Raw genomic sequence first — 12790 nt, 5'->3', positions numbered from 1 at the left:
TGTTTATGTTTGTTGTTACGTTTATTATTCATATTACATATATTTATATGACTTAAAAATAAACAGAGTTTGAGCTTCCACCTGTTGTACATGTTCCAGAAAAGCTGCAGGTTGAAGTGGTTGATGTTGTTGTTGATCTGCTGCCTGTAGCTCTGCACCAGCTCTGTGTTGCTCACCAGCTCCTCCTGCACAGAAATACAGCTGTGGTCAGTAGTACTCACAGTTATACAAGAATAACTAATCAGTCGAATTGGATGATGACAAAATTACTTTATTAAAATTGTATTATTTTTTTTTTTATTTTTGTGCTGCTCTGTGAGGTTTAGCCCCCACTGAACTGGTGCTGAATGCAAACCCTAACCGTACCTGGTACCTTTGGTAATCCGAATACTTAGAGAACATAGAGAACAAAAATCTCATATTCTAATGGGGTTTGGATTAGGGTTAGGGTTCTATGGTTTTCACCTGCAATGTCTTTGACCTCAGAAACTTAAGCACACTGGAAATTAAACAACATTATGTTTAAAGGTGAGGTTACCTGGCTGAAAAGATGTGGCAGCACCGTATCCGGCAGAGTGCTGGTCAGACCTGACAGCTAAGGGAAACAGAGAGTTATCGCAATGAGAAATATAAAAGGCATACGTAGGCTCATAAATGTGAAAATGGATGGATTAATGGATGGATACAGTATAGGAGAGGTACCTTGGTAGCAGCCCAGTCAATCCATCCCTTGCCATTGGGGTCGATGTTGAGCAGAACCAAACCCTCTACTAGCTCAGGGAAGATCAGCTGAGCGTAAAAGACAATAGAAGCTTAATCTTTTTGGACACCTAAATGGAAATCCTACTGTTGTTTTATAAATAACAATGAATAACTTTTGACTTACAGCAAATTTGGCCAGAATATAAGCTCCAGCTCCAACACCGATTCCAACGATGCTCTTGAATCTAAACAAGATCAATGATCCATCAAGACAAATGTTTGCCAGACAAATAAGGATGCAATGGTTTAAATAATTCATATGTGTGGATACCACATGTATTGCTGCAGTGCCTACATCACAGAAAACTACTGTAGGACACATAGATGGGAAATTTACACGTGCAAAGAACAAGTGTTCTATATCTCAGACATGAAAGGTACTGTAGGCTCAGACTAAAATTATATCCAGCTGGCAACATCTGATATTTTCTAGTCCTATAAATTAATTTTCTACAGTTGTCATTGAATGAAATGAAAACGCATGACGCTCGTTTTCATGTGAGGTGATTTTGTGTAGAACACAAATGGGAGCAGAAACATTTTTCTCTGATTTTGAACAATTTAACATGAAAATACAAGAAAAATACAGAATTTATGTAAATTCAAAGCACAGAGCACCCACCCAAAGTGCTCCACAACAGTGGGCAGCATGCCAGCCAGCTGGTCCATGGTGGGGTACTGGTACCTATGGAGAGAAAGCAATGACTCATTTCACTCGAAGCAATTTAAAAATCTATCAGATTCAGAACTCAGATGAGTTATTCCCAACATTTTTCTTTCAAATGTCAACTGCCTGTTATGCTGTATAAATGGGCGCTTTTTAAAGTGAAAGTAATTATATAGAGTTCTATGTGCAGGATCTGGACGGTTCAGTGACGTCTTTGTTCCACTCAGCTAATGGATTTAGATAATGGCATCTGCACTCATGTTTAAACATATTATGCATCATTGATGACCATTGATGAATAAAATTACCCTTTTTGTCTTTCTGTTTGTTGTGATTCCTATTAAGGAAACTGCTTAATAGGAATCACAAGTTTGAATAATAATAATTTTTGGACTGACCAGCTCATAATAATCAACTTTTCAAATGTAAAACCATTACACCCCCATAAATAAATACAATAAAACTAGATAAATCCATAATCAATAAAATTATTCTATAATATAATCAATAAAGGGGATATCACAATTTAAGACATTAATTATATTAATGATTTAAGGCATAAAAACCTATAAAACTTCTCAGTTTGTAAACGACTCCACTAAACACGAGATAATTAATGCAGGGAACAATAAATAATTCTCCATTCATTAGATTTTTTTTGTACCCTTGTGGGAACTGTGATGCTCCAGTCTGCTGTCCCGGGGCATCGACGTGGCACACCACAAAATGCTTGGTGATCTCCTGCATGTCTTCATTACTGAAGAAAGCGTTGAAGCACAGCTTGTCTGTAGGAGAGTGAGGAAATAAGCAGAGGTAGCACGGGGTGAGAGGACGGAGGGCTGGGAGCAGAGGAACGTTATCACATTGAATGTGCACCACACTCTGAGAGGATCTTGAAGGTGGCCATCTGTGCAGCTCATCCTCTGCCAGCAAGGAAAGGCAAAGTCTCCTTCTAGCAAATCTGACACACAGCTTTTATTCACCTTTGTTTCTAACTGAACTGATGAATTTCTTTATTTTAATGTGGTTTTTACACTTTACAAAATGGTCTGAAAATGATCTTCAAATGTCACTGATGCTTGGTGATGAGAAAACAGTGAGAATAGCCAAGGGCTGTGTGGAGATGCTGCATATACAGTAGTGGGACATTCATTGCACAAAAAAGAGCGGATCTATATTGTTTTCTTGGAAGGAATGTCTGATTTATTTCCAGTGTGTCACGGAGGATTTCCCTCACTGTAGAGCTCTATTTCCTGAATCACCATAGAGAACATTAAATTCTGAAATAGCTTCATGTATAATAGATGTCAGTTCTCCTTATGCCCTCCTCCCACCGGCTCTGCAGTTGGCCTATTTTCTGCTCATGTGTGTCAGACTCAGTGAAGCCATGCAGCAACATTGTTTCCTCCTTGGGCTCTGCCTGAGCAATGTTAATTAAACGGACCAATTAACAAGACAACTAGGTTAGAGATGAAAAGCAGGGGAGGGGAGCTGGACGCTCTGACTTTGCCGCAGTGCCGGCTTGCGGGCAATAATACGAATGCTACGTGACCACTGACATGAGAAGTTTCTCATCACGAACACGCTGAATCACCGCTCAGCTCTTTCACATTATACTCCTACTGACTCCGTGACCTACTTTCTCCCTCTGTACTTTCTTTATCTGCCTCTCGTTCTTCCTCTCCTTTTATTTCCCATGCTCTGCATCCTGTGCAATTAGATGCAATACTTTATTTTCTTTCCTAACAATTTCTACTCCGTGACCTGATTTCTACTTCTTAAATGAGCCCTTCTCCTCTCCCTCGGCCTCTCTCTCTTTTTGCTGCACTCCTAATCTCTTTATCTTTATTTCACTTTCTATTTTTTCTCTTGTTCTCTCTTGATCTGTGTTTTTAATAGACGGAACTGGCAGATTGCTGTGCCATCTGCTGATTGGGAGTCATTTTAATGGAACAATAAGCCCCCCACCAATTTTTCTTTTTGCTTTCTATTTTTTACTGTGACTCCTTTCATCCCTCGCTCTTGCTCCATCCTATGTGATTGTGTGCTGCAGTCAACTGATTTAGTGACTAGCTGTGAATACTAATAGCCCTGTGGTTCTGCTGCAGCAGCAGAACATTTTCTATTCTAGTTTATACACACACACACATATATATATATATATATATATATATATATATATATATATATATATATATATATATATATATATAATATATATTTGTGTGTACTTTTTTTCTGGAGTGGGTGGATTTCTGTGGGTTTTTTTCACCACCTGAGACAGACTGATGCAGAAAAATGTAGTCAGATATTTGCAGTTATACATATATCACCTCCGCTTCCTCTCATACCATCCTAATTCACCCCACCCTCCTTATCCCACCTCCACCCATCAAAGCAGCACCGCTGGCCCCGCCTCGCCTCCCTCTGCAGGATGTCCATGTTTTTCTGACCTACATTTCATCGATGCCTCTCAGCATCTCAATTTAAGACAAATGCTTTGGTTTTTTTCATTGTTTTTATTTTTACCCCACCTATGTATATGCCTCATTAAATTAAATTAAGTGCAGGCAGTGCACTCGGTGACTTTGCACAATGATGGGAGTGTCATGACAGCATCCAGCTCTTGGTGCATGGAATGAAAATCAAGTCGCGATGATGTGTTATCTAATGATGACAACATATTTTCTTGTCAAAGATAATTAATCTTGTCAAGCACCAAATGCACGCAGCTTTTTAAGTAATTTAATGGTTTTGATTTGTCTCTGTGAGATGATGAAGTCTTTGCTGTGCTAGTTTTAGAGGAAACCTTTATACTGGTGATTGGAAACGACTGAAGGATCTTTGAATGAGTCCCTCTTCAAATTAATCCTTAATTATGTTGGACTCTGGTGCAGTGACTCAGTGCATCGTCTGTCAGAAACACAGAGACACTTTCATGTTCATGCCAAGTTTCTTCTGATTGGCTGGCTCTTGTAAACAGCAGGTTTGAACATTAGTTGTGGGCTTCTCCTGTGTTCATGGCGAGAGCTGACATCATGGAGAGCCAAGACTATAAAAAACTGTCAGCATGATTCACAAATATTTGACCATGTTTACGATGACCATCCACCACTGAAATAGTATACATGCTCCAAACTGTTGACTCTAAGTCATTTGATTACATGTAAATTTTGTTACATAAGTACAACGTAAAATGTTCATTTCATGTAATCTGGTCAAAAGACATTTTCTTGAATGGGACACATTCAGTTTATATCAAGCTGATTTCTTTAATAATTATTATTTTTTGAATAAATTAATTAATTAATAAAAATCCAATCCAATACACGTGCTTCTTTTAAATGTGACTCAGGCTGAAAAAGTGTGTGTATGTGTGTGCGAGCGTGCAAAGTAAAGGTAGGAAGCCAATTATCACCTTTGATAAGTGCAGAAACAGGAGCATCTGTTAAAACACCAACACAATACTCACGGTTCAGTCCCACATCGTGGTAGGTGAGGATAGCGGGCTTGTTTCCCTTGGGCGCCCCTCGGATCACCACATGCAGCATCCCATAAGGGGTCTCAACATCATGTTCCTGTGAAAAACACAAAAACAGACATTTACCTGGTGGTTCGCACATACAACTCCTTCGAGGGTGAACAGATGTCCTCATTAATCCGTTATCGCAAGAGTTTCCCTTTGTGCGCCAGCACACATTAAACACTCATAATTTCACCTGCTTTTTGTTGAACTTGCTCTTTTCCCATTAACAGCCAGTTCACACTACGCTCCTCATTAATCTTCCATGACAGAGGCAAGTGCAGCGATAATTAGTGGATAATCCTACGGATGATCTATTGGACGTTAATTTACTTAGAAGGTCGTGTTTTAAATAATTCAACAGTCAGTGGCTTTCAAGGTCTAGAGTCCAGACTCTGATGGAATATTTTAAAAAGCAGAAAGAATTAAATATGAAAACAATTTAAGTATTAGTGGCTAGCTACTGTTTAGAAAATGCAAAAACAACTGAAATAATTTAGCTGCAAATTGTGTGGAGACTTTCAGTAAAAGTCATAACAGCCTTTGGACTGACTGACAAACTGTCATCCAGTCTTACACCAGTGGCAGACACCATGTGTGGTTCTTGTGAGTTTGAGGCTCCAACTCTGAAAACAGCTCAACGGTCTCTAAACTGCAAACTGTCACTTCTGATGAGGGTTAAGCTAATCTTCATAACCTTTGTATACCTTTGGTAACACTTTAAAATAAAACCACTGCTAATACAGATAACAGAAACTGATGCTTAAAAAAAGTAAATGCTGATACTTTTTTTCTATATGTTTATTTTATTTGGGCAGAAAACAATGTTTAAAAATAAACTGTCAAACTCTCTGTTTCACATTCAGAATAACAAACATGACAGACAAATATTAGTGATCCATATCTGTGACTTGGGCTGATCTATGTTAGCTTTAATTTTTGTATTTATATTTTTGTATACTTGAAATGTTGATATGTTTGCCTCGAGGGAAAAATAATATGTCATATAAATAAACGTCATTTGACTTGAGCCGATGCTGATGTATATCTGTGCATCCCGACTTACATCGAAATAATGCAGAATCTACTAGAGATGCTCTTTTATTATTATTGTTATTAATAATAAACAATAATAGTTATTTGTATGCAAAAAGACTCGCACGAATGCTTAGTATAAAATCCATGGCAATTTAAAAGCTCCAAATATGCAAATATGGAAAAAAAAATCATATTTCAGAGAATATGAGTCCTGTGTTATTTTATCAAATAACTTCTGTGTGCAAATGTGTCGAGTTATGACCCACATTTTGTCAGCATCTGCTGACCACAAAAAGCCAAACTCAAAATGGAGGCAGGAAATATGAGAAACCATCAACTGCGCAACTGACACACACACACACACACATAGACACACACACAGCAGAGTGATGCTTTGGGATTATTATTGCCAGGTTCAGGTGGTAAACTGCACTGAAGCCTTTATTGATGCTGCTCCCACTCTGGTCTATATTTTCCACTCTGAAGCAAAGACACGCTGACAGGCTGTCATTATTGTCCTCCCCTCAGCATCCTTTCACACCTTAAACTGTTCAGATGCAGAGAAACAGCTGCCTGAAATTCTCTGTCAGCCTGCTGCTGTCAATCTGCAGCATCTCCGACGCCCTGCCTGCTTCTTCTAAAATAACACACAATCATTGTGGAGTTATTTAAATAACTCCCAAATGACTCACAGCGCAGAAATACAGCAGTGCCACGGATGCAGCCAAGTGACAAAATTCCACATAATCCTCTATTCTAGCAGCAAATAGTCATGCAGCAAACAGCTAGGAGTTAATCCGGCCGGATTATCTCTCTATTATTTCAGCGTTAACATCAGTGTTATCTGCAATCAGCATTCTAATTTGAGGCAGTTACTGCATCAGAGGCTTTGTTTGCAGTCTGTTGTAGTGACATTAAACAGACACATGAGCTCCTCAGATAATTGCGATATCTTCAAGAGAGAATACAAGCTTCCAACAATAACCGTCTGTGCAGCAACATGACAAAAGCGAATTATGTTATTTCGTTTTTTATTACAAAACTAGGTGAACAGAAAGAGAAGTATGCAACAACCTTACTCGTCTGCTTCAAGGTTGCATAAATGACACTGCAGAAGGATTAACACTTGCCCCACACGCCCTCATCTGCAGAGGTATGCGCATCAGAGCATTGCACAGAATCTGTGTTAGTGCGCTAAAGTGTGTCAGTGGGCCAGAGTCAGAGCAGCCCATCAACTGACACTGACGCTGCAGTTTCAGCTGAATACAAAACAGCAGCACACAGCAGTACACAGAAAACACGCTGCTTTTATCTCCTGCAGTAACACCTGCGTTCTATATGATTCAGAATAAACAGAAGCATCACAAAATGAACTGACAAAGAGCAGGAAAAGCAGTGTTTGTGGTGTTGATGACACTCAGGATTGGTCCTGATCAGTCACTCACCCCGTCCCAACACTCAGGCATGGCTCCCTCTCAAGTCTACGCTCAGCTGATGAAGAAGAAGAGGAGGGTGCAGACAGGCAAGCGAGCAGCCAGACCTCTCCTGTGTTACGGGACTAGGTCCTGGTGAGGGTGGTCTGCAGGACGGAGAGTTGGCTAGTGGATGCTGCAGAGTCTTTGTCTGCTTTGCTGCGCTCCCAGCCGCGCTCTTAAACAATGAGCTGGAGCCGCCCTCCCCACTCCCACTCTCTCTCTCTGACATTCTGCAGGCACCCGAGGCAGGCCGGAGACGATTGGCTCACCGTGCTGCCTCCCCTCCTCTGGATTGGTCCGCTGGCCTGTGAGTCTTCTGTGGCTCTCGCATCAGCACCACTGCTCTACTTTTGATCTTGTTTTGCTTTGCTGTTTTTCTCAGCAACCGGTTATCTTTGAGCCTTTTGGCAAAACCGCTCCTCTTCATGAATTATAGAAAACGTTTTGTTAAAAGCCTTTACTGTGTGCCAGACTGGACATGGCATTTAATGTGGCAATGAGATTGATTATTATGCAGTTAAAGGATATCATAAAAAGCCAAAAGGAGAAAACTGAGCTTTTGAATCACAGAGATTAGTTGTACCTGATTGAGCTGAGTATAGCTGAGTATGTGAGACTTTGCTCATGTTTAATCTGAGCTTCAAACACCAACCTTTGGGGCAAGCAACACTCATACAAAGGAAACTCAGTACATGTTTGCATTCCTGGAAGTTAAGTACCAGCGAGGAGCATTTAACTAGACAGAGGTTTACAGCAAAGGAGTCACGTGGGCCAAAGAATGAGTGGTGAGTGAGCCACATGAAGCCAAAGAGGTCAGACATTTAGGTACTGAGAGGTATTGAACTGGTAAAGACAATGTACACAGAGTACAGCGAGCAATCAGTGTCAACACCTCAGCGTGTGTTGCAGATGATATACATCAGCAGGATAAAGTAGCATAGCACAAAAAAGCAACATGATGGGAATAGATAAGATTGACCGAGAAAATTAAAGTATCCCAAGAGAGGGCGCCACATACAAAGCTTGCTTAACATCTAAAAGACTGTAAGACGTCCTCACTCAAAGCTGGCAGCAAAAAGTAAGGTGAGCACCTGTGTTTTCACTCCACCTTCATTTCTCTGGTCAACAACATTTTTCTGTGGGGGGTTTCGCCATCACTATCAGACACCGTGCATCTACAGTAGGAGAAATATTTATTTAATGCCCTGCTGAATTTGTAAGCTTGCTCACCACTAAGAAATAAAGAGACTCTAATTTTCATGGTCATTGCATTTTGCTATAGAAAATCTGTGGAGGCAGCTGAAGGTTCAAGTTGGCAAGCGGCAGCCAAGGAACGAGACGTGTGCGGACCTGGTGGCTGCTGTGCTCGCCAACAAGGGTTTCTTCACCAAGTACTAAGTCATGTTTTCCTTGGGGATCAAATACTCATTTAAATTGTAAACAAATCAGTTTATAGCTTTTATTTGATGTGTTTTTCTGGAGTTTTGGTTGATATTCTATCTCTGTCCATTAAACTGAAACTACAATAAAAAATTATTTGTAAGTGAGCAAATTTACAAATTCAGCAGAGAACAAAATAATTATTTCCCTCACTTTATGATGGGCATACAGCTGGGACACGGTGATGATCTGAGGGCAGAGACATAGGCCTGGGTTGTTTTTAAGCACAATAAGCTAAGGTACACTGAGTTTAAACTCAATGCACAACAGTATTGATACTGTAAACGTGTGTTTGTGTATCATAAAACTCAGCTACAATATTACAGCCATCTGCCCAGCATGGTGTGGCAGATTTGGGTCATGGACAAAGACTCTCTGAGGGTGTCCTGTGCTGTCTGGCCCTGGGATACTGTCAGCAGAATATTTGGATCCTGCGAGCTGCAGTTTTAGGTCTCTGTGGATGAAGTGTGGTGTGGTGTCCTGCTGTGAGAGCTTGCCGGAGCTCAGAGTAGCTTTTGTCATAGATGGAATCGTGCATGGTCAGCAACATTGCTGAAGTACGTGTGGTACGTGTCGAAGTCACATCCACATGAATGACAGTACCTGATGTTTCCCTGCAGGGTATTGCTCTGTAACAGGATAGTCGGTGTTATCAGTCTTCATCTTTAAGGAATAATACTGTGTACAGTTGCTGTATTTCTCCATTTTGAGGGAAGCATGCTAAGGTGGGGAGAGCGAGGGATACGTGCATGTTCTCATGGCTGGGATGGTGTCTGAGTGACTATCGAGCTGGCTGCAGGCCCTCCCCCTCTTCTCTATGCGCTCTCATTTAGCAGCCCTGCATTTAGTCCTGTCTCTCAGTTCTCCCTCATCCTCTCCCTTTCTGCCTTCTTTTCTTTCCCACTCTATCCCCCTTTCCTGTTGAGAGAGCGCTCGACATGCTGACTTAGTAACTGTAAACACCACTCTTTGCTTTCCCATCCTTTCTCTTTCACTTTGTCCCCCCTTTCCCTTCCCGCTGGAGATTAACTCTCTCCCTGCTGAGTCTGCATCATGCTGTCTGCGTTAAACATACAGTCTCTGCCAGCAAGCTTTCGAGCAGTGATGGGAAAATCAACGTAGAAACAGCTTCAAACGCAGGAATGAAATACAATATGTTGCTCATTATACGTCAAACATTTTTATCTCGGCAGCAATTCATAGGCCCACGCAGGCACAACTATTCTGATTCCTCTCGTCTTTTTTCAGATCATAATTTAAATTTGGTGCTGATCTATAATCATCTTAATGTCTATGAGCTTTTCTACCAATAATTTCACAATAAACTGACGTTTTCACATCATGTGATGAATGTAAATTTTGACCCAGTCACCACCGAGTTCTTATACGCCTATATTAGGTCTACATTCAATCAGTCTGCCAGCTTTAGACGAAAAGAAAAATATTTTTTTAATACAAAACATATAAATCATGATGTTTTTGTACACTTACTTTTAGTACCTCGACCTAACCAAAGAGTGAGTGAACATGAAACAAAGCCTCAAAGGGAACAGAAAAAAAAATGTTACCAACTGGGATTAAACCTCAGTCCTCTGGAAGAAAATGTTCTGTGCTTTATACCAACAGCTAGAAGACTTTGATGAGGCAATCTTTATTTGTAAAGAGAACAACAGTTTATTCACAGCGTAGCCCGATAGACCAAAATAACGCTGCCATTTTGAAATTTCCGTCCCTTTAATACGAGCAACTTTACTGTGTGACTACAGACGCAGTGTCCACTGTCAGTTTGTGTGCAAAAATAAAAATGGCACATTGTGATTTCACAGCAGCCTACGCACTGTAATTGTTTCTTGGACAAAAAGCAGTAGATGCCTGCTGATATTTTGTTTACTATTAAAACCATAATCTGCATTTGTACATAAATTACAGTAATTTAAATCCCAGTGACTCTTCCCTACAAATCTAAAGTCTGCTTTTGGCACATTTCAGGAATCTCTCATCCAGCAAAGCTTTGTTGGATACTCTGATCAAACCAACTGCACATTTTCACAAATTCAGCTGAGATTTTTTTAGCTCATCGTCCATCTCCAAACACCTTACGATTGTAAAATTAGAACTGCTGATGAAGAGATGGTGTTTATTTATGGCTGTACTGCAAAGATTCCTGGGTTACAACTGATCACTGGTTATATTAAAATACAGTACTTACAATGTCCAGTCACAGGATTCTGTAATACTAGCTGTACCTCTTAACATGTTCACACTGAAACTGGAGAAGAGTTCAAATGTTTGCTGCGTATAAACAGAATGAAGCAACATTATTTTATTTCACTCGGATAGAAGATGCTTTTAATTGTTTTGGGCATTTGCAGTGGAGGGATAGTGGATATATTGGACAGTGAATACAGAGCTGCCAGGCAGGAGGAAAAGAGGAAGATGACAGATAAGATTGATAAATGTAGTGAAGGAGGAGAAGCAGAGGGTTGGTGAGACAGTCCTGTCCCCTAAAGGGAGCAGCACGAAGAAGAAGAAGAGGCACAAGAAGTTCTGAACATCTGTATATTTTGTCTTTTGTGAAACCGTGCACAGTTATCGCTTGACAAAAAAAGATCTCACTGCGACAGCCTGTTTAAATAAAGGTTTTAAGCTCCTTTTACTCAGGGAATAATTAACTAAGCTTATTTAAAACAACATGTGTGTTAGCAGTGTTTCTGCAGTCAGAGCTGTGAATGTGAAAGACTTAGGGTTTTGTAATTAAAGTCAGCCCATCAGCTGCCACTATGTGCCTCCATTACATTAATGAGCGCTGTAATTAAACAATATAATGCAGATCGTTTGCATTATGCAAACAAATCGCAAAGGGATGCAAAATTACTACAAAAAACCACAAAAAGACACCCAACAACAGCACAAAAGCAGCCATAAAACGACTTTAAACCGTTAAGACGTGAACCCACAAAGATCCAAACAGACCACAAAAACACTGAACCACAAAATAAGATGCCAAAGAACTGCAACAAGTTTTTCTGCCCCACATCTACTGCGTGTAGTGGGTCGAGGCCTTTCACGGGTCTGGCTTGTTCTACTTCAAGTATTTCCTTTTGATCTTAGATGCTGAATTCTGTCACTCAGATTTTTGTTGAATCAAACTGTTATATAACAAACTGTAAAGTCCTTTAAACTCTTAAAAACCAGAATTAAAAAATCATTTTCATCTTTAGATCACACACATATCAGTACCAGTATCACTGCTGATGTTTTAAAAATAATGACGTACTTTGTGAGAGCTCCTTTGTCAGTTGAGCAATCATGATGGATCATGGAGGAAGTAGTAAAAACTTTCCCTACCCTACCCATCGTAAACAGACTTTCACAGAAATCGCACATCACATGGAAAATAATGACTTTTATAAGTGAGGCAGAATCCTTTAAAATGCAGCGTTATCATCTGAAGCATCAGGTGGAAGTGTAAAGCAGACGTGTTCTGTGAAACGTCTGACGCTCAGCACACGTTTGATTAAAATAAACCAGCAGAGGTGAAGTGTGAAGCTCCACTCAAGGCTTATTCACCAGATTATGTAACAGTTCATGAAGGTTTATTCAGGTGTTATTAGCTAATTAGCTGGGTCCAGTTAAAAATCATGGCCCAGCAACTCATAGTCAAGTTGATGACAAAGTCGTTTTTGTTGTGAAAAGATCCCGCTATGAGTTTGTTTTATTGATTTATTGTTCGCTCTGTTGTAATCCTAGCTTTTGCTTCCCTCCTGTGTTTTAATGTGTATTCTCTGAGTCTCAATGGGACTACATGTATAAATAAAAGTTTAATTAAACGTTCTGGGAATGATAATACTTCAAATGTGATGCAGGTCATAAAATGTGCAAATT

The 12790-nt window shown here is 40.0% G+C and overlaps 1 protein-coding gene across 7 annotated transcripts in view; it reads right to left on the bottom strand.

The window, feature by feature from the left end:
* Positions 1-12790, bottom strand: part of ndrg4 (NDRG family member 4) — a 62464-nt gene that overhangs the window by 10798 nt on the left and 38876 nt on the right. For 5 of the 7 annotated variants that reach the window (XM_063477612.1, XM_063477613.1, XM_063477619.2 and 2 more), the window contains 7 exons: positions 4902-5007; positions 2094-2214; positions 1385-1447; positions 887-947; positions 703-789; positions 539-595; positions 82-185 (listed from right to left, as the gene is read on the bottom strand). In XM_063477612.1, the coding sequence (XP_063333682.1) occupies positions 82-185; positions 539-595; positions 703-789; positions 887-947; positions 1385-1447; positions 2094-2214; positions 4902-5007 (599 nt within the window). Of the gene's footprint in view, positions 1-81; positions 186-538; positions 596-702; positions 790-886; positions 948-1384; positions 1448-2093; positions 2215-4901; positions 5008-7435; positions 7643-12790 lie in introns of those variants that run through there. The other 2 variants (XM_063477617.1, XM_063477618.1) reach the window with 1 other exon arrangement.

Source organism: Pelmatolapia mariae, linkage group LG7 (assembly GCF_036321145.2).
Source record: "Pelmatolapia mariae isolate MD_Pm_ZW linkage group LG7, Pm_UMD_F_2, whole genome shotgun sequence".
NCBI lineage: Eukaryota > Metazoa > Chordata > Actinopteri > Cichliformes > Cichlidae > Pelmatolapia > Pelmatolapia mariae.
This window is presented reverse-complemented; position numbering and strand designations above follow the sequence as displayed.